Raw genomic sequence first — 20,275 nt, forward strand, 5'->3', positions numbered from 1 at the left:
TCGTCAACAATGATGGTCAACAGTTCTGGCTGTCACAACAAAACTCTTTCTCCAAGAGTTCTGGAGAGAAACTTGATTTGACCTTTCCCTGGATGGAAAGAACTTTGTCCTCCTGAATGGAGGGAGGTGGTCCGGTTGGTGGTGGTCCATAAAGCAAGAATGTGTCCAAAATAGCCAGTTTGACAGTCCGATTTCTGGACATCATAAATGAGAGGTTTGATGGATAAAGCTAGAAGCCCTGTAACACATTGGGGACATTGAGTAGTCACAACCCGGTGAGTTTACTAAAAGTGGTTTGCATGTACTTATTCTGTTATATTTGTTACCCCCATACTTATCACTCTTGACCATTCTTCTTTCAGGTATATTGCTATTGGGGACCAGTCCCTTACAAACTCCTCAAGAGTACCTCTTAACACATGTGATAGTCTCTCCAATGGCAAAATGGACATACATTTTTCATATCACCCTAAAATATCAGGGGGCTCTTCCTCCAGCCATTTTTGTAATATTATGAGGCGTGCAGCATATAAAGCAATTCTAAGAATATACCTGAACCTGCGCTCATAATTCGACTCTGATCCCAGTACAAAGTGATGTGGATTTAGAGGTATATCTATCCCAAATATTTTCTTAATATCGTTTTGGACTGATAGCCAAAAAATTGCAATTTTAGGGCACGACCACATAATATATACCACAGCTATTTTTACATTTCAGACATAATGGAGAGCACATCATATTTACATCGAATACCTGGGGTTACATGTAGTCTGTGAATAATCTTATATTGGGTCTCATAGGATTGTTAGAGCATGTAATTTTCTTTGCATGCATTAAAATGTTTCGCCACATCTTATCAAGATGGGACCCGAAATCTTCCCCCCCAGGATGTTTTACTATTGATAGTAGGGATGTTAATAAACATTTGATCATAAATATAATCTATAACTTTCTTCCTTAGAGGAGAAGCTTTCAATAGTATTTTTTCCGAATGATTCATGTATAGACCACTCTTATATATTGGTATGGATTGAATGTAACTCCTAAATTGTAAATAGCGGAAAAATTGTGCTTGAGGATTTTTCTCTTTAAAAATAATGATTAAAATAATCTTGATCACAAAAACATAAAACCAACACCCCACTAAGATGTTAATAAAGGGGGGTTGACAAAAGTTCATAAATAACCTCTTTTTCACAAATAAACCGAGGTTATTAAAACGACCAACAACAGAATGCGTCCATTGCGATTAGTCACAGTCTAATGTGCAGAGGTGCACCCCTGCTGCCGGCGCGACGTAGCAGACAATGAATCTAACGCACGCTTCATGAAGGAGGTCCTAGGGGCGCCCAAGTAGGGCCTTGCCTTTGTGGTTGTAGAAAGAGAAGATGGCTCCCGTTCTGGAGAAACAGCTCCTGGGCGCAGCCGGGGCAGGCGACAATAACAACGAAGACGAAGAAGGACAAAGCCTTTGGCAAGTTGAACTATTCTTTAACAACTTTGTGCCTGCCGAGATCATTCAGGAAAAGCTACAAACGTTACCGTTCTGCTTTGTCACTGCCGGTTGCTCTCCATCAAAAACCGGCCCGGCTAGCAGTGGCAGCAAACTGAAGCAGTGCGGTGAGCCTGCTAGTTTCGTTAGCATCTCAGCTATCGTCAGCTAACCAGACTATCACTGACTAGCTACATTGTAGCTAATGTTGACCACCAGCGACTTTTACTAATATTAGCTTAGTGGTCGGGTGTACGGTATTTGTATTAAGTTGTCAAATGGAGATAACCATTCATAATAACGCCGGCTTTGACACCCTTTATGTCAAGTTAACAGCTAACTACTTAGCTCTTGTGCAGCATACAACCGGCTAACGGTAACGTCAACGATAACAAGCTAATGCCAGAACCAACTAACGTTAAGTTATGTAGCTAGAAATGCAGCTAGCATAAATGTAAGGCATTAGTGCGAATCAACAGGGTTAATAATTTTCAGTAACTGTAAGATGTCAGGTTTCATGGATTCAGAAAATAATTTGTTTCTGGTATAAATGGAGATTCCCTATTCATGACTATTATTTCCTGTTTTTTGTGTTGTCGTAGACATATCACTGACCCAGCTAAAAGAGGGAATTATCTTCTGCACAAGCTTTATGTTTAATAGTCATGTAACGTTAGCTGCCAAATTACAGTTGCAGCAGCAGTCTAATGTTGGGGAAACACGGAGCTGTCAGTTTGCCACTTGACTGTCACACTAACGCCCTAGATTTCATTGTGGTAAATATTGTAAATGGACTGACTGGTTAAAGTAAGGGCCGCTGGCCATAAGGTAAAGATGACTGATGTAGAGGTGAACAGAGGCAAGTAGATCTTAAGTAGGGAGGCAGGACATGGTAGGGTAATTTTAACCACTGTGGTGATGTGTTTAATGAAGACGAAGGCTTGGCCATATGTGGGTGGGTGTGTGCTACAACAATAAAGAGAAACAAAATACATAAATTATTCCAAAGGTTATAATTGAATCAAAACAATCAAATCAGTAACTAGGCTACTGAGTATTCTATTAACTTACACATTTTTATAAACAGAAACCAAACAATTCTACATAACCCATCTGTCTCTATTAGTCATCATACCTTCATCAGTATTAAAGTAACAGAACACAAAGGACTTGCATTGAATCTGGGACACACACCGGTCAACCATCAGCAAACCTTTGGTCAAGTCTTTAGGGAATTGATCTGATCTGTTGTTTGAAGCAGAGAAGCACGATGCGGTGATTCTCAGGAGAATACAGGATGCTGTTATCCATGTTATCTATCAAGCTATCTAGCTGTGTAATGTTATCCATCTGTCTGTTTATTTAATACTTGGATATGTGGCTTGTTACTCTCTGCAGGTCCTCAATACTGAGTGAAGTTTCAACTCGTTCAAATTCGAAGTTGCCATCGGGAAAAAATATACTGGTATTTGGTAAGTATAACTTGAAGCCACAGTCATGAAAGTGCATGCTGTTGACAAGAAAAACTAATGTGAGGTGCTGCGACCTACCAAAGTATGACAGTCATGAGAACATGTTGAGTAGTTATTACACTTGAGATGTAATGACTGTAATGTAAAGACTGTAAAGATGTTTTGTTGAATTGGCAGTGGTTGGTTTAATGGCCGCTTGGCATATGTTGTATCATATCCAGGCTTTACCAGCCTATGAACATGGTACAAATTTGTATTACAATAGCATAACATTTGTATTGAAGTTGATGCTTAAAATATCTTCCAGGTGAGGATGGATCAGGAAAGACGACGGTCATGGCAAAACTTCAAGGATCTGATCACAACAAGAAAGGGAGGGGGTTGGAGTATCTGTACTTAAATGTCCATGATGAGGACAGAGATGGTGAGTTTAGCTGTCATAGCTCTTTTGTTAGCTTAGTACTACATTAGCCTTTAGAAAACAATGATAGTTTGAAGCAGTGAAGGATTGCACTTGTATTATTACTCTTTTCTTTTCCATTGCAGACCTTACCCGTTGTAATGTGTGGATCCTGGATGGGGACCTATACCACAAAGGCCTACTTAAGTTTGCTGTATCGGCTCAGTCACTAGCTGACAGTCTAGCTGTGTTTGTTGCGGATATGTCGCGGCCCTGGACCATAATGGAGTCACTACAGAAGTGGGCCAGCGTGCTACGTGACCATGTGGACAAGCTCAAGATCCCTCCTGAGGAGATGAGAGAAATGGAGCAGAAGAGTAAGTAAAGAGTAACAGTAGAATTGTAGTTGGTCCTAGCCAGCCATTCAGAACCATGGGCCACCTATTTTATAGGTCTGGTGTAAAGCTATTTATAGTTAATAACTAGCCAGCTCATCCCTTCAAGTGAGCAGTTGGCTACGTTATAATGAACATCATAATAAATCAAACTGAATATACTGGTATCTGCTTCTTGCATACACAGCTGGGACTGATGTAAATCTAAGCAATTCTTTAGTTCGTTAAGGCAGACCATCTCATAAAATTGTAATGAGGTGATTATTTTTGGGGGAATTTGTGTGCTGAGAGATATGTATGGAATTATGACGCCCAAACATAGTTGATTTGGATAGCTCAAGAAAGGGATAAAAGCAGATGCCTCTTTAAAAGTGTTCCGAAAAAGAGCCTGGAGCATCCCACGGTGTCGGCAAGGGGAGGGTTACATAATAAAAGCTGGACTCTTCGCTGAGTGGCTGCTCATAGAAAAGGAAGGGGAGCTTGGTCACTGCATAGCGTGGAAGGCAAGCAAGAACCGTATAACATTACACATTGTCACGGATGTTTCTAGGTCATCATCAGAGAGGCCCATGATCCTCAGCTGCGTGTTGTGACTGCAGGCAAGTTCTGCAGATCAATGGCTGTGATGCACTCAGATGCTGCGCTCCTGTTAATTTTAGAAATGATCATCTCTGGCTTATGAACTGGTCTTTTGTGCTCAGAAAGAGTCTTGCTTTTCCAACAAGTTAGTTTTGCCTGCAGGGATTTTATAGAAAAGGCTTGTCTGTCTCCAGAGGTTGCTTGCTACTGCTGCTCTTGCAAGTCTGAAATTACTTATCACAGAAAAATCTAGTTGTTTAATGAGAGGGGATGTATTGGTTTGATCAGGTCTATTAGAAATATTCAGCTCTGTTAGAAATGTTCTTACCTCTGTGTAACTTGCCTATACAAGGTGAAATGTAGCCTAGGCCTACTGGCTAATGTGCGATGACAGGAAAGGGAAGTTGGGAGCCAAGTGATGACAACTAAGCACATTGTAGATTGCAAAGCCTGTAAATGGCTAGAATTAATCTATTTTGAATGTGTCTACATTTCAAGATGCCTTTATTGTATTTTTCAGTTGAAATAGTGGTAGTTGAGCATAACTGAAATACTGATTTAGCCTATACATTGCATTGGAAAAGAAAGATGGTGTGGATGGAAAATTTAAAAATGTATAAATTATACCTTGTACACTAAGTGCTGTAGGCTTGATTAATCATTACAATTGCAAATTTGCAATAACCTCCGAGTGGATGTTGGAAGAATTTTTACTTGAGGCCTCGCTGATACTTTGATCAGTTTTTAAGGCTTGATTTTGACAGCTGTTGGCCAGATTTTTTAGGGCTACTCCTGCTTTCTCTCCATAGCCAAACTTGTTTTTGACCCCACCCATGGATGTGGTCAGCTTTTCAATTTAGCCGAGGCATTTCATCCAACTAAAGCATCTTCCAGCATGTCAGTTATGATGTCATCAGTGTACATGGCAGATTGGTGAGACCAAGCCAAAATGTGTGTGTGTGAGAGAGCGGGAGACGGAGATAGAGAAAGACACACAGACATGGGCAGAGAGAGAGAGAGAGACTGAGTGAGAAGTATGTGAGTGGCTTTTGTCCAGGCAGTCTTGCAGGCTTCTTGCATCATGGTTCCCTCCCCTCTGACAGTAGCGTCAGGGAAAGGAAGGGACGTAAACTGAGTTGGTCTGAATTCAGTCTGTGGGCTGGACCTTCTGACTCTGGCTGTGCTGTAACTGGAGCAGGCTGTCTACTGGAGTTTCCTCAAGTCAAATTACAGGATCAAGCTATTGCTGGATCACACATTGAAATTAATAAATTTTCACTTTGTGACTGCTGTGACTTGTGACAAAATGGGAATTCCTTTGCCAGCCTTAGTAATGTTGGAATGGTGTGTAGGCTTACATCATGGCTATTTTGCTTTGGCTCAAGGCCCATTTCACTGAAATTCAAGGAAACGAGTTGCCTAGCAGCTGTAGAAAATCTGTGTATTGGCCATGCTAGACCTGTGGACAGTTGCATAAACTAGTCACCAATTTAAGACTGATTTAATGTGTTGGATTTGTGTTGCAATCTTCACTTAGACCAGTCTGTTTATTTGACAGTCAGTTCCTTTAAAAATTAGGCCTCAGGCTAGACCACTAATAACATTCAAGCAACTACAAAAGCTAGCATTTTAGTTAGCACCTACTTTTGCTAGCAACAGCTTTTTTGGTTGATATGACTACAGTGTTCTTGAGATTGATTTTGAATACAATTAGCTAACTTTAACTTAATGTCTGACAGTACTTTAAAGGTATTCAATGTAGAGAAAGGATTGTTTAGTAATGGACTGAGTAGTATCAGTGCTGCTTGACCCCACCTTTGTTTGTGGAACAGATATAGACCTTAAGTGGGCAAAGTCACTTTCTCTGTTACTTTGCCTCTCTGTTGACAGAAATTAGTTTGCCACTGCAGCAATAATAGAATACAAAAAATACTGAAGTTCTAAATGTTTTGCTGTGTATGAAGTATTGCAATTCAATACTGTGACATATAGCTTGTTACTGTCCTACTGAAATTCATATCTAGATGAAACTTGAGACCTTTGAGACCGTCAGCACTTGTTTAGTGACCGTTTCCCATTTTAAAGAATGATATTTGATTAAACGTTATTAGTACCCATGACATTCCCTAGAAGTCTCAGTAAACATAACAGAACATATGGCTTAGGCAGAATACACAAGGTAAGGGGACAGGTGCAGTGACTGTTAGTTGTGGAGAAATTTTACTAAGTTCAAATAAACAATAAATGCATTGCAAAATACCAAATACATAATGATGTTGGGGCAGCAGGGTCGCATAGTAAGTAGGCTTCAAGCCCGGTGTCTGCAAGCATCTGCCCTGCTGAATTGTCCTTGCACAAGACACTGAATCCCTACTAGTTCCAAGGCTGCTGTTCTGCAATTTTCCCTGAGCTCTGACTTTCCTGTGGAGGGCTGCAAGATTTAAATCAACATTAAGCATAAATGAATAATAAATCGTATAATTCATGGTTAGAATTGGTTTAGCTGCCAGTTGCTCTTTCTGTGTAATGCATAAAGGTGAGAAATTGACACTGTGCACCATTGCCCAAAAGTGGTAGAAATCATGTATTAAGAGGCCGGTCGTTTATTTCAAAAATACATATACAGTTTGTGATAATAATGAATAACCAAGTGGTACAAAAGTAGTCATTTTTACTTATTTAGTAATATTACCAAAAAAAGTCAACATTCAGTTGTCTGTAAATAATAGGCGTACCTGGAAACAGGAACAATATTTAATAATACAGTGGCTATTGATAATGTATATAAAATGTATACATACCTTTGAAACACCCAGTATATTATAGCCTGAACTGCCCTCCCTTACATCTTTTCATAATTAACTATTGCAATTACCAGTAAAGTTTACAAACATGTATTCTCACCTTAAGTATTTATGACCAACATGCAAATATCAATGTGTAGGCCTAATACTTTATTGTTCCCTGTAGGAAAACAGTTTTCACTCGCTCCCCGGATGCTTGCTGACATGGGTGGCTTGAACTAGAGACCTCCAATTAAGACGGTCTCTCTACATCCTACACTCCTGTTGCATCTCCTGAACCTTTTCAGAATTTTCTTTCCTAATCTTCAGGCTTATCTTCCTGTTGACATTATGCATTCATCTTGTCTGTGGTGTGTCAGTCAATAAATCTCTCAGTTGTCTGCCATGTCAAGGCTCAGCAGACCCCCCCCCCCCCCCCCCCCCGGTAGCTTCAGCTCTGTTTACTGGAGAGGATCAGATGATAGTCTGACCAAACCTCAGTCTGATTTTTCCCACCAACCACTCACAGTTCACAGTGGGGGAAGCCAAATCATTTTTGTCAAATTAAGTTCAGACGTCCTCTGTATATGAACTTTGGATGGAAAAAAAGCCCGCTCTACAGTCAGATGCGCCTTCCTTTTGGACAGGGTAAGATTGGCATTTTACCCTTGTGCCCAAGTTTGCACACTCCATCTTATCGTTGGCCATCGTTCAGAAGCACTGGATTTGTGTAATCCTGAATCCAATAGGGATTCCCTTTTTAAATTGCTTACACTGGTTCACTCCCTATACACTAATTCCCACGTTGGAGAGTGCAGGAGTTGGCTCACTCTTGGTAGTACAAGGGGTAAAACCGGGTAGTCAATCTGGCTTTGTGGGCCGTCCCCAGCTGCATTCCCGAGGCTCCTGAGGAAGTAGGCCATAGCTTCCTGCGTCTAAAATCTCTCCACCTCACACAGCAGCTGATATGTAAAAGTCTGCACAGCTGGGGCAGCACAACAGGAAAATGTAGAATGCCATATTTCTCTTTTACTACCATTCACCCGAGTGTGATTATGTAACAGTTGATATACATCATATAATTTTTGCAATACATTTTTTTCCACTGAAATGTGGATTATTACAGTAAACAGTGCTAACTTTTGTTGTAGTACATTCACCTCTGCCTGGCTTTAAAATATGTAAACCTTTAAACAATTACGTCATTGTGCTGAACACAAGTATATATTGTAATGTACCCACTGCAATTCATTTGTTTTGGCCTATGGCCTAATCTCAGAGGCATAGTCTGACGCAGGAAGCCTCAGACACTGTGACATAAATAGTCTGATAGAGACAACAGGTTGCCCAGGCTAACTGTTGTTTGTGTTGAGTTGAGGTTTTGGTTTGTTTTAGGTGCAATGAACTTGCAGTGGCTGCTGTTACATTTGAACACATTCCTGCAGACCTGGGTTGAGGATAATTGTTTGGGTGGGCTAGGGCTTTTAAAGAGAATGAGAGATGGAGACTAAGCATGGCTGTTCAGAATAGAGAAAGGGTGTAGCAGGTGAGGACACTGGGAACACAATTTATCAGCATTTTAAATGGGGCTCTTGAGTACTTGAGTAAACTAATGGTCTGGTGCCCTGTCTATCTCTCCCCCCTGTCTGTCCACTAGTGGTGAAGGCGTTCCAAGAGTACGCAGAACCGGAGGACGCGACCCCGGCCTCCCCACAGAGACGGGCCCCGACAGCAGGAGAAGATGAGGCCGTTGTGCTACCACTTGGGGAGAACACACTCACACACAACCTGGGCATTCCAGTGCTAATAGTTTGCACAAAGGTAAGTGTTTCCTACAGCCGAAGAGAGAGAGAAAGAGAGAGAGAGAGAGAGAGAGAGAGAGGGAGAGTGTGGGTTTTCTCCTACAGCCTAAGTCTCACTATCTATCCTATCAGAGGTTTTTCGAATCAATGTAATCCTTTCAGAAGTACTAGTGTCTGGGCCAGGGGATCTTGAAGGTTCTTTGAGCTAATCCTAAAACCCTCTGAACGAAGAACCAAAATGGATGATAATAATAAAGTGATTCTGATGTGATACTTTATTGATCCTCGTAAGGAAACGCTTTTCACTTACCCCCCTCAACAGGGAGCTCAAGAGTGCAGGGTCAATTATAGAGCAGCAGGGCGGATGCTGGGCCAACGTGTGAGCTTGAACCTGGGTACTCCTGTTGAAGGCCGGTCTCACAACACTACCCTGCTGCCCCTATTAATTTTTCCCTAGACCATATAGTTGGTAAATTTGTAAATGGAACAAAAACGTTGGGTCTCAGAGCATCTGCCTACGTAGACTCTGTCCATTTCCCATTCAGCCATGGTCTTATGTGTTGTCTTCAGTATTATGGTGTTCTTTCGCCTGTGCGGCAGTGTCCCGTCTCTGATGAAAGGCCGGCATTATACTTGCTAGTTAGCCCTCTAGGCAAAGGCTAGTGCTGAAGAACACAGTGTAGCCATCAGCAGAGCTTCACATGCTAGTTGTGACTAGGAAACGGTGAATGTGCTTTTTTCATCTTCAGTGCCTCTGTCTTGCCCTTGTGGAGAGCCCGAAAACAAATATTCATCTTTGCTGAATAAAGTAATAATCATCCAAACCTTTATTTGCTATTATCAAATGCCTTGACAACTAAGAATTTTGAAGTCTCTTCACTATCCTGTTTGTGTTGTCAATTTTACCAGGGTAATGTAAAATGTAAATGTACCAGTCACGTGATGAATTAATCAAATTAAGTTAAAAAGAAACTATAAAATAATACACATTTCCAAATTTGCAAGCTTGCAATTTGTTTCTTGAAATACGAAATTATGCTGCCTGAATTCTCAAGAATTGGTCAAATATAATGTCACCATGTCCCAGAATAGAGATTTAGAAAATGTAGAATGGCTTGTGTTTGATGCTGTTGCTATACCTGAATAATGGAGCACATGCCACTGATTCTGCTGAGTAATAATAGAGATACAGGGTTTATTATTTTGTCAATCTACACTGGAGGATCTCTTCAGTTCCCACTATTTTGAAAGTTTATATCAATTCCATAGGACAAAGCAGCAGGAGTATTTATATTTGATGGCTGCATCCTGCATATTTAACCAGGCCCTGCTGTCTGACATGGCCATGTTTAATTTGAGGAAGTGGCTGCTTGGCGCTCCCTGAGTCATACCAAGCTGGTGTGCATGTTGTCAACCCTCTCCCCCTTGTGCTCAGCATGAGGAATTGCAAACGTGCGAGAGACAGGGTGGGGTCCTGTTGCCTGAGTTTTACTGCTTTGTTGTTCCTTTTAGGAGCGTAAAAGGGAGAAAAGGAAGTGGCAATAAAAGAAAAGGGTAGGGCAGGCGGAGATGGACAATAAAGACGAATAAAGGATTTGACAAGACCGAAGGGAGAAGAAGAGGAAGTAGAAGAGAGTTGTTTGGGCTCAGATGGAAAGGATGAGGAGGCAGAGAGCAATGTTAGCTTGAGATGTTGCTATTCTTATTCATACCACCCACTAGAACAGAGGCCTGAGTTTATGTGTCATCTGTAATGATTGTGTACCTTTTTCTCTTTTTCGCTTTTTTTTTTCCTCCAGTGTGACGCAGTCGGCGTATTAGAGAAGGAGCATGACTACAGGGAGGAGCACTTCGATTTCATCCAGTCCCACATCAGGCAATTCTGCTTACAGTGTATCCTTCTTCTAATATGCCGATTTGATTATATTGGTATCAAACTCCCATCCTTAGCCTATCGCTAACCCCTTGTGTTGGAAGCAAACCAAAAATACTTCTCTTGTACCCTGATATCTGCTTATTGTACAAATTTAATACCTCTTGGTGGACACATATATACTTTCCTGAAACCCTCATCCCTTATATCCCTGTCCCTGCTCCAACTGTTGCTGCCTTAACCCAACCAAACAGATGGAGCTGGCTTGATCTACACCTCAGTGAAAGAGGAGAAGAACATGGATCTGCTTTACAAATATATAGTGCATAAAATGTATGACTTCCAGTTCACCACACCTGCCTTAGTGGTGGAGAAGGATGCAGTGTTCATGTAAGTGAAGCCCTTGCCAGCTCCCAGAGCCTTTTGATTTGTGTTGTACTTTCTTCACAAATTAAACAAGTGAAACGTACATTTGAGTTGAGGTACGCCTAAGTTACGCCTATGAGGTACGCCTAAAGAGATGATGCAGGCAAAAAAATACAAACAAATCATATCTATTGGAAGTTTGTTTTTAAAACTGCACTAAATCTCTTCTTTCTGCACTCTTCTTGCAAACATCTGCTACTGTGAAAGGTTGAATTTTCACCCTGCACTGGGGATAATATTTAAAAAGTATCTTTAGAAAGCTTGAAGTGCTGTGTTGGGGAGCTGTGTTGGGAGCTTGTTTCCAAAGTCATTTGTATACAGAGCTCTGTGTGTGATTATAAAAATATGTTTGACTGCAATCAGATTTCATCACTGCTTCTTTGTTTTTTGGCAACCGTCTCAAATGAGACTGCCATAATTTGACCTTTTAGCTATTATGGTTGCCAACGCAATCAGATTGACACATCATAAACTCAGTTCTCATTTCAGTTTTGTGGAAATACTCTAAATACTCTTCATAACTAGCAGGAATTTTTGTCTATATACAACAGCATTTAAATCACCTCACTTAAGTGAACTCTCTCTTCCCCCTCTCAGTCCATCTGGATGGGATAATGAGAAGAAAATTGGGATTTTGCATGAAAACTTTACAACAGTCAGACCTGATGATCCGTTTGAAGATTTCATCATACAGCCTCCAATAAGGAAGGTAAGGGTGGCACAAGAAAATGCTGACAAGATGTGTTGAACTTAATGGCACGGTGCCATCAAATAACCACGTACAATTACCATATCACCATATTACCATATCACTCCTTGTTGCCATTGATATCCTGCCTGCTTCTCTTTTTCCCGATGGCTCTGTCATCCCTTGATGCTCCTCATTACAGCTTGTTCATGACAAAGAGATAAATGCAGAGGATGAGCAGGTATTCCTGATGAAGCAACAGGTATGTGTCATGTTGACATTCTTGCTTTTGTACAGTATGTTATGCTGCCAGGGATACCAGTCACATTTTGAATTCCATGTCATGTAGCGCACTCCCCCACAAATACTACTACAACACTGATGAGGACCCAAGTTTTCTCATGCTACCAAAATTAGGCTATTACCTCTGCCAGTTAACTTGGAAGAAGGTTGTTTTCACCCCTTTTTGTTTGTTAGCAAGATATCTCCAAAAGTTATGAATCGATTTTGCTGAAATTTAGAGATAGCCCTTGACCCAAGGATTCGTTTATTACATTTTTGTGGTGATCTGGAAGTGGGATTTCTGCAGTTAGACAATTTTTGTTCTCTAGCCATAACTCTTACTGCAGTCATGTGTTGGTGGTAAAGTCCAACATCTGGGACTTCCAAGTCCCAGATTTCATTGAAATGAAAGATTGCAAGTAGTTGTAATGTTACAGTAGCGACAGTCCTCATAGCTGGGCCTTACACTAAGGCCTGACTATGCTATAGCCACGGTTCTCTTATAATTACAGCCTTGGTTCTATGCTTTCCATAATGTAGGTTTTGCTTTCAAATGTTGATGAGACAGCGTCATCTTTTAGCTTGCATACATTATGCAGCCTATTGTAACCTGAAATGGATTAAAAAAAGATATAAATGCCTGTGGGTGACATGAGTGTCCTTAAAATTCAAATGCAATCCTAATTTTGTTTTTAGTTTAGAGTATCCAAGTTGGCCAAATGTATTCAAACTGAATAAATCCATTCACTTTTCTGTGTAACTTTTTCCCTCTACAGTCTTTGCTAGCTAAGCAACCAGCCACGCCAACAAGAGGAGCAACAGTAAGTGTCTTAACATCCCTCAAACTGAGAATCTTTGTGATGGATGTTCTATATGGCATGCCATCCCAGCCATTTGTTTTGACCCCACTCTCCCTCTGTTTTCTGTGTCCAGGAGTCTCCAGGACGGACAGCCTCAGGTTCCCCCAGGCCTTCGGGTCGTGCCGGCCAACCCAACGTGGCCAGTGGCTCACCAATGACTGCTGTCAAAAAGCCTGACCCTAACATGAAGGGTAGGAGCTCTAGGACTGCTCAAAGTTTCCTTTTAGTTTTCATATCTGAGCATGAAAGAACATGTGCTCTAATGCTGCCTAACTTGTTCTCTACTGTGCTGTACTTTCTGACTGACTGACTTCTAGATCCTCTATTAATGTCAACGTTTATTGACACTGTGTTTGGACCCCTGAAAATTAGTAGTAGATGAGAGCTGGTTTGTTTAATGATGACTTAGTTAAAAATCCACCCTAGTTGTTGCCGCAGTTTTGCTGTTGGCACCTTTTTCCCAATGTGCTTGTGTTTGACTGCTGCAACACTGCCCCCAAGAGGTAACTATTAAAGTAATTCCCATAACAATGAATTCCTGCACGCCTCCTGGGCCGGCCTTGCCTGGGCAGAAATATTGACATTTTCTCCATCATTAAGTACAGCAGGGGGGCTAGTGCATTCCAGCTTAAATAGAAATTGTTTAACCAGATTTAATGGAAGCCTGTTAACCCTTGCCCCTATTGGAGTTGTGATGCTGTCAGCAGAGACATAACTGGATACTCAGAAGGAAAATCTTTAGACAGTTGAGCCTTGGTGAAAGCAAACCAGAACCAAAAAAAGAAAGCACTCTATGCTACACTGCGTTATGTTGTATAACAACTTTACCAGTAGATTAAGTGTTTCTCAACTTTGTTGTTGTTTCACTGAAGTTAGTGATGTATCGACATCAAGTTCCAGTGAACCCCAAATTATTTATGGCTTGAAAATTTCTCAAACAGAGCTTCGTATTATCATAGAAGAATGCCAGTAAACACAATAAGCAGTAGTATTGGACATTTTGAGATTTTCTTAACATGAGCAAAATTACAGTGCACCCCAGAGCTCACTGGAATGCACAGGATGCCTTGCACCACCACTTGATAATGATGGAAGTGATGATATGTGGTAAATGAAACCAGATCCAGCTTTGAAAAGAAGTAATTTAAGATGTTCCAGGCTGCTAATTTGGAATAGATGAAACACTACAAGCTGCTGGTCATAACAGTATGATAATCTATTAATGCTCTATTAATGTGCTCAGTAGTCTATTAATGTACTAACAAGCACATTGTGCAAGGGTACAAACTAGATAAACATTTGTGTGTGTAGATTCAGTTCAGTTTTTGCAGTTATTTGAAAGGAATATGCATTATTAAGATAGCAAGATAGCTTAAAAGCTACAATAGGCTAATGTTAGTGTCTTATTGGTCAGTTGGGGCAGAACTGTCTGATTCGAGGGGAAAAGGGGTCTGTGAACAAGTCCAAATTCATCTGTACGACCTTTAAAGTTATTTTTGAATATACTCTGCTTGCTATTCTGAGCAACTCAATGTTTATTTCTTAAGACACATTTTTGTGAGTCACACAAGGCCTGTGTTTCTCCTACAGGGGCAGCCGCCAACGAGGGAGTGCTGGCTAACTTCTTCAACAGTCTGCTGAGTAAAAAGACTGGATCCCCAGGGAGCCCAGGAGCTGGAGCAGTTGGAAGTGGAGTGCAAGGGTCCGCCAAGAAAACAGGTACAGCCCCTGACCCCAAATGCTCTTACCTCCGCTCTCTGTGGAAACAACAGCCTTCCTATTTCTCAAACCTCTTCTTTGAAAGTTAGCAGTTGCCCTTTCATCAACCGTTCTAAAAGCTTATTGTTAGTTCTACCCATCCTATGCATCTAGATCTGTGTCAGGGCCTGGGTTACATGCACACAGGAAGAGTTAGAAACGGGGGCCTGTTGTTGATAATGGCCGTGGACCATGCTGTTGTCTGGAGGTTTATCTCTACAGCCTGAGAGAGAAAGTAATAAAGGAGAAAAGGAGGAGTTGTCCTTTTTGACCCCCTCTGACCTTCTGACATCTGGAGGAGCTGGTGACAGGCCTGTATGCACCGAACCTCCATGTTCATGTGTCATGTGACTACAGAGATGGCAGTCACAAACCCCCCACAAAACTAATCTCACTCCACACATCACATTTCCCTGCTCTCTTGCTCGCCATGCCGTTTTAACTGATTTCTTTACCTGGTGTTTTTCAAACTGTTTCTTGAGTAACCTCAGCTGTTTTGCATGTTAGCAGTCTTATTTCAGCTCCAGAACATGGTTTGTTTAATTCTGCCGTGTCAGTTTTGGGTTGGAGCAAATATGTGCAATAGCTGAGTGTACGCAATCAATGGATGAGGGAAACACTGCATTAACTCGTCTTTTTGTCTGAGCCCACTGACATGTCTTTTTTGTTCCAGCCCTGGGCAGTGTTAACATCTCTGTTAAACCCCAACTGAAAGGATAATGCATGAATACATGTTCTCTTTGTCTTATGATTGGTTTCGCATGTGTGTTAACCATGGCAGCGTGCCGCCAATCTCTAGCATGGGACCACATCACCATCCAACCCCCATCCATCCGCTTGCTGGCTGTAGCACTCTGTTATTTATGGACGCACACACAGAAGCTACAGGAGATTACTTTCTGGCTTTTTGTCTCCTGTTTTTTCCAAGGGCAGAAGCCGGGTTTGACTGATGTCCAGGCTGAGTTGGACAGGATGACTCGCAAACCGGACTCCATGGTTTCAGCTAACAACATACCACCACCGACAGAGAACGAAGCGTGAAGGCAACAAAAACAGCTGCATTGTCCACTGCGTTAATACTCTGGAAAAATACACAAACATGTACATGATGAGCATAAAAAACAGTTAAATTGACCAAATTCCCAATGTCTATATCAGTCAGCACACACAGTGGCTTCGCCAAAATGAGTTTCAGATGCTATCAGATATTTTGGTGTTTTGGTGAGATGGGAAGAGAGATGACAGAGGTGGAGGTGTTTTATGAGATGTTGAGCTTTGATGGCTTGGCTTTGTTTCTGTCCTCTCTTCCACTGTAAACGTTATTTTGCGAGGGATGTCAGTTTAAGGCAAAGTGTGCACACTCTTGGGAGCCAGCCAAATGCCCTGGGCTGCAGGCCCCCCACTTGTTGGGGTAAAACTCCCCCTCTTCATGAGCTTAAAGAGTGGAAATATACTGCTCCTGTGGCCTCTGGTTCAGCTAATCTCATGGAAGGAAATTGGTTGTGATTGGAAAGATATTTAAACTCTAAATATATTCATTGAGGAAAATAATTAAAATACTTGCAAGCATATGTAGTATGTAAAAAATGTTGGATATGATACTGATGTATTTATACAAAAGTTCCTCCTTTTTATTTTATTTTTCTCTGCACCATTTATTGGTTTAAAGAAACATTCAGCTATATCACATAACATGTTAAAATGCCACTGACGTCATGACACTAATATGACAAATCTAGATAGCTGATAGCATACCATACCATCTGCGCCACACTATGTGGGCCCTAGTCATCTCGAAGGATTCTGTAAATATAAATACAAAAATTGCTATTCAAGTTTAGGTTTGATTTTGTACAAAATGCAATTCTTCTATCCAAATTCTGAAGAGAAGTTCTTTGACTAAACAAGACTGGTTGGGATTTGACAGGCGTAGAGTTTGCAACAGAAGCGCTTCTTTTGGCTACAGGTGTTTGTTTGTATGTTTGGGGAGGGGGTTGGGCAGCATCTTTCCTACTATAACTCCCAAGTGCCTCGCACAGTTAGCTGTTTGTGTCATAGTAGAGGTGCCTGTCTACATAAGAGGAAATGCACTGTAGCACCATTGGTTAAAGATTTTTGTCCATTTCTTGTCATCCAAATAATTTATTTCGTTTTACATTTTTCTTTTTGTACAACAAGCCTGTGGTCTGTAATCTTTCAGAAATAAAATTTCTGTGGCCTAGTTGACAATGTTCAGTAGAGCAATAGAGTGAATGCCTTCATAAACTGTAAAGGCTGCTGATATTTAGAAGAAACCACACGTTAACAGCATTGGGGTCCCCTAAACGAACACTTAATGTGGTGTAAACCACTTTCTTTGCGGCCAAAACACAGAAAATGATTTGCTACGGTCCGAACAAATGAGTTACCCATATCCTCCAATGTTTGACAGCACTGTCCTTTTTTGGTTGCAAATGTTTTTATCCACACTGTACTTGGCATGTCAGTTAAAACATTCCCAATTTCTACATGATGTAGCTGTAGAAACGCATCCCTGTAGGAAACCTATTTGTCCAGTCAAATGTTTTTGTTTGTGGTCTTTTCAGTGCCCATTTAAAATGTTGACTTTTGCCTTCAATGTACAGTTAAAAATGTGTCACTCTGGGCACCCTGCCTTTATACAGGATTGCTCTTAGTTGATTAATCAGCCTTTGTGTCCTTAAGCGGTTGCTTAATTGTTTATTTTTTTTTTTTCCTGTTCATTTTTAATTATAACCATTATCTTACTGTACCATATCAAATTATCTGTAATGTTATTTATGGTTTCATGACACACTTACCATAGTCTAATCAAAGTGAATTAAGTGTAGGTTATTCTCAAATCTATATGTAAGGCCCGACTTAATCCTATGGATACAGCAGCTCAGCAACTTTCACAGATTCAATGGCAAACGTGAAGAGAGCAGCTATTTGCTGTTAAAAAAAAAAAAAACAATAGCAAAAAAGGAAAACTGGAGTAAATTGGAACATGGAACCAAAGATGCAAATTGTCAGTATTTTCTGCTTGTATAGTTGGTAGTCACCCATATGATTAGCAAGTGGCCATTTTTCTCCTGTCCTTGCATGGAGAAAGCATTCCAAACTTTAGGCCCGTCTGTAAACTTGCCTGCACCCCATATATCTTAGAACATATGAAGTTAGATATTTAAGTAAAATGGTAAAAATGCCGTACTTAAGCATATCTGGTGTTTTCAGGTGTCAAAGGAAAGGACTGGGGTCGTATTTTGGCAGAGTTGATTCTCTAAGCCGCTCTGTGAACACATTCTGCTTGACAATGCAAGTAGGGTTCAACTTCATTGTTTTTCTGTTTTTTTTGTTTTTTTGCTCTGTAAGGGAATAACCACAAGACCACGCTGGTGTGCAGAGTCTACTTTAATTTTGCATGATCTAATTTGTTGTCAAAAAAAAAAAAAAGATAATAATGCTACAGCAGCTTTGGATTTTCTTTCGATCAAAATGAAGCTCTTATTGTTTATTGTGATTGGGCGGAATGTGCACCTGAGATCTGTTGCTGAAACGGATGAAGCACAATACTAGAACAGCCAGGAGCGGGACCGCCACATGTTGAAATAAGCACTTTCCCTTGGACACTTGTATCGATTCCCTGTTGCTACAGTTAAAGATACAGAATGCATATTTTTCTTCCTGCCTTGCCTTTTAAAACATTTAGTAATAAACTGCTCTTAGAAGTTTACCTACACATTAAAAATGCATTATTTATCTGCATTTGCTGCTTAAGTAACAGAAGGTGCCCCCCGGTGGTTAACTGTTCAGAATCAACTGTAATAACCCTGCTCTCCTGGTAATATTGTGACTTTAATATCGATCCTCTGGAAATCATTGTCATTACACCTTTTGCTAGGGATGTTGTTTGGGATGTCTTCTGGGAAATATCCAGATAAACCAAATAAATGCCCGTTGTTTTTCAGGCTTGTCCTTTCTGCCCATGTAAAGTACCCCTTGGTTATGTGTTTACTTCCTCTTGAGACATTTTTTTTGTTATTGTTGACAAATATGGTTTTGCCCAGATACAGTTTTGGTAATAGAATATTGTAATGTCAAGTTAGCTCTTTAACCTGACCTACTACACTGACTTGATCTTGATGAAACATGACCACACTCATGAAAATTGGCATTTCTGCTGAGTGGAATGAAGTGCTCTCATGCTGCTTGGTTTCAAATTTGCACTTGCTCTTTGTAAAGATTGGATATTGCTCCCAAGATTGATAACAAACAGAAGTTGTAATTTTTTACTCAAACTTCAGTTGAAAGTGACTGCCTCTTTACATCTTAAGTGAATTGCCTTCAATCCCTATTGAGAATATACATCTATAGGAGACTATAAGCTTCTGCTTCCAGTCCTTTTTATTCAGGATATCAAGACATTGTAACCACATGGCTGGCTGCATTTTGTGTCCTAAACGAATTCAGAAATTTGATTGTATGACTTTAACACAATTCTGTAGCCTCTAAGCTGCCATGTGGAATCTAGCTTCTTTTGCCGACAAAGATAAGGAAAATGTCTGTCCGACCTGGCTTCAATAAAACCAAGAATCCTGACTTTGGTTGACTTTGACCTCTATGTCTTTTAATTTCAGAGTCATGTTCTGATTGCCTCAAGCCTGTAATATCTGAACACTTGTTTATTGCTTTTATCCATCTCTCTGAACACTTGTTTATTGCTTTTATCCATCGCTCTGAAAACGTGTTTGTTGCTTTTATCCATCCAAGATAGTATAAAATCCCCATACTTAAGTGATACCAGTTACTTTAAACAGAATGCACATTTTATTGGCTGAGGCTTGGCTAAGGAAACGTTTCTGTGAGGTGAACCTTTGCATTTCAGCCAGTCCTTTCCAGATGCCCAGCAAGGTCATCTTAAGAACTATTGTAGGTTAATATCATGGTGTGAACAGACTTGATGCTGTTTTGAATCATGTATCATACAGACTTTAATATTTTCCAGTATCTTTCTAGCCTACTGCTATCCCTCTGGCAGCTTTTTATTAGTCTTAAAAACCATGAGTAAGGTATTTCTGCTGAAGATAATTGGGCCTATCACTTAACACTCTGGACCAATTCACTAGACATAATCTAAATCTAAAAATCTAAAAAATATCAATCTACATTGCCTTCTGTAATTCCCACTTGACCTAATTAGTGCCATCCTGCCCTACTGTCACATCTTTAACGATAAAGACCTATAATAATGCAATAATATATTTTTTAGAAGGATAATATTACAGAAAAAAACTACGTGCATATAAGAATATTATAGTGATAGGAGATAGAGATGAAAAAATACAATAAAAAATACTATAAAATGCGGCATAAACTCGCTATTGAGAACTGCAGAAACTCTATAAGTCCCTATAGGAATATTACAGGAATATGGGAATTACAGGAATATTTTCCGTTACAGG

General features: G+C 40.4%; 1 protein-coding gene across 5 annotated transcripts; it reads left to right on the top strand.

The window, feature by feature from the left end:
* Nucleotides 1–1,365: 1,365 nt before the first annotated feature.
* Nucleotides 1,366–18,780, top strand: dync1li2 (dynein, cytoplasmic 1, light intermediate chain 2). 5 transcript variants are annotated; one of them, XM_071519690.1, is made up of 13 exons: nucleotides 1,366–1,477; nucleotides 2,894–2,967; nucleotides 3,275–3,391; nucleotides 3,514–3,744; nucleotides 8,782–8,945; nucleotides 10,726–10,819; nucleotides 11,054–11,189; nucleotides 11,823–11,934; nucleotides 12,116–12,175; nucleotides 12,972–13,016; nucleotides 13,129–13,246; nucleotides 14,646–14,774; nucleotides 15,742–18,780. In XM_071519690.1, exons 1-13 carry the CDS (start codon nucleotides 1,392–1,394, stop codon nucleotides 15,852–15,854), a joined length of 1,479 nt encoding a protein of 492 aa, XP_071375791.1. In that variant the 5' UTR covers nucleotides 1,366–1,391; the 3' UTR covers nucleotides 15,855–18,780. The 5 variants fall into 5 exon arrangements, with proteins under 5 accessions (XP_071375791.1, XP_071375793.1, XP_071375792.1 ...); XM_071519692.1 differs by having other exon boundaries at nucleotides 15,747–18,780; XM_071519691.1 differs by having other exon boundaries at nucleotides 13,132–13,246.
* The last annotated feature ends 1,495 nt before the right edge of the window (nucleotides 18,781–20,275 follow it).

The sequence above is a fragment of the Centroberyx affinis genome, unplaced genomic scaffold, assembly GCF_046629955.1.
Source record: "Centroberyx affinis isolate AG114_WGS23_722 - 3 ecotype Tasmania unplaced genomic scaffold, CSIRO-AGI_Caff_v1 ptg000722l_1, whole genome shotgun sequence".
In the NCBI taxonomy this organism is placed as follows: Eukaryota; Metazoa; Chordata; class Actinopteri; order Beryciformes; family Berycidae; genus Centroberyx; species Centroberyx affinis.

Bases quoted from the DNA above. Each gene is read 5' to 3' on its own strand.
- dync1li2 (XM_071519690.1), top strand. From the start codon at position 1,392: ATGGCTCCCGTTCTGGAGAAACAGCTCCTGGGCGCAGCCGGGGCAGGC. The intron at 10,820-11,053 runs GTATCCTTCTTC...CCAACCAAACAG, and splicing joins CAGGCAATTCTGCTTACAGT to ATGGAGCTGGCTTGATCTAC. The intron at 13,017-13,128 runs GTAAGTGTCTTA...TTCTGTGTCCAG, and splicing joins CGCCAACAAGAGGAGCAACA to GAGTCTCCAGGACGGACAGC.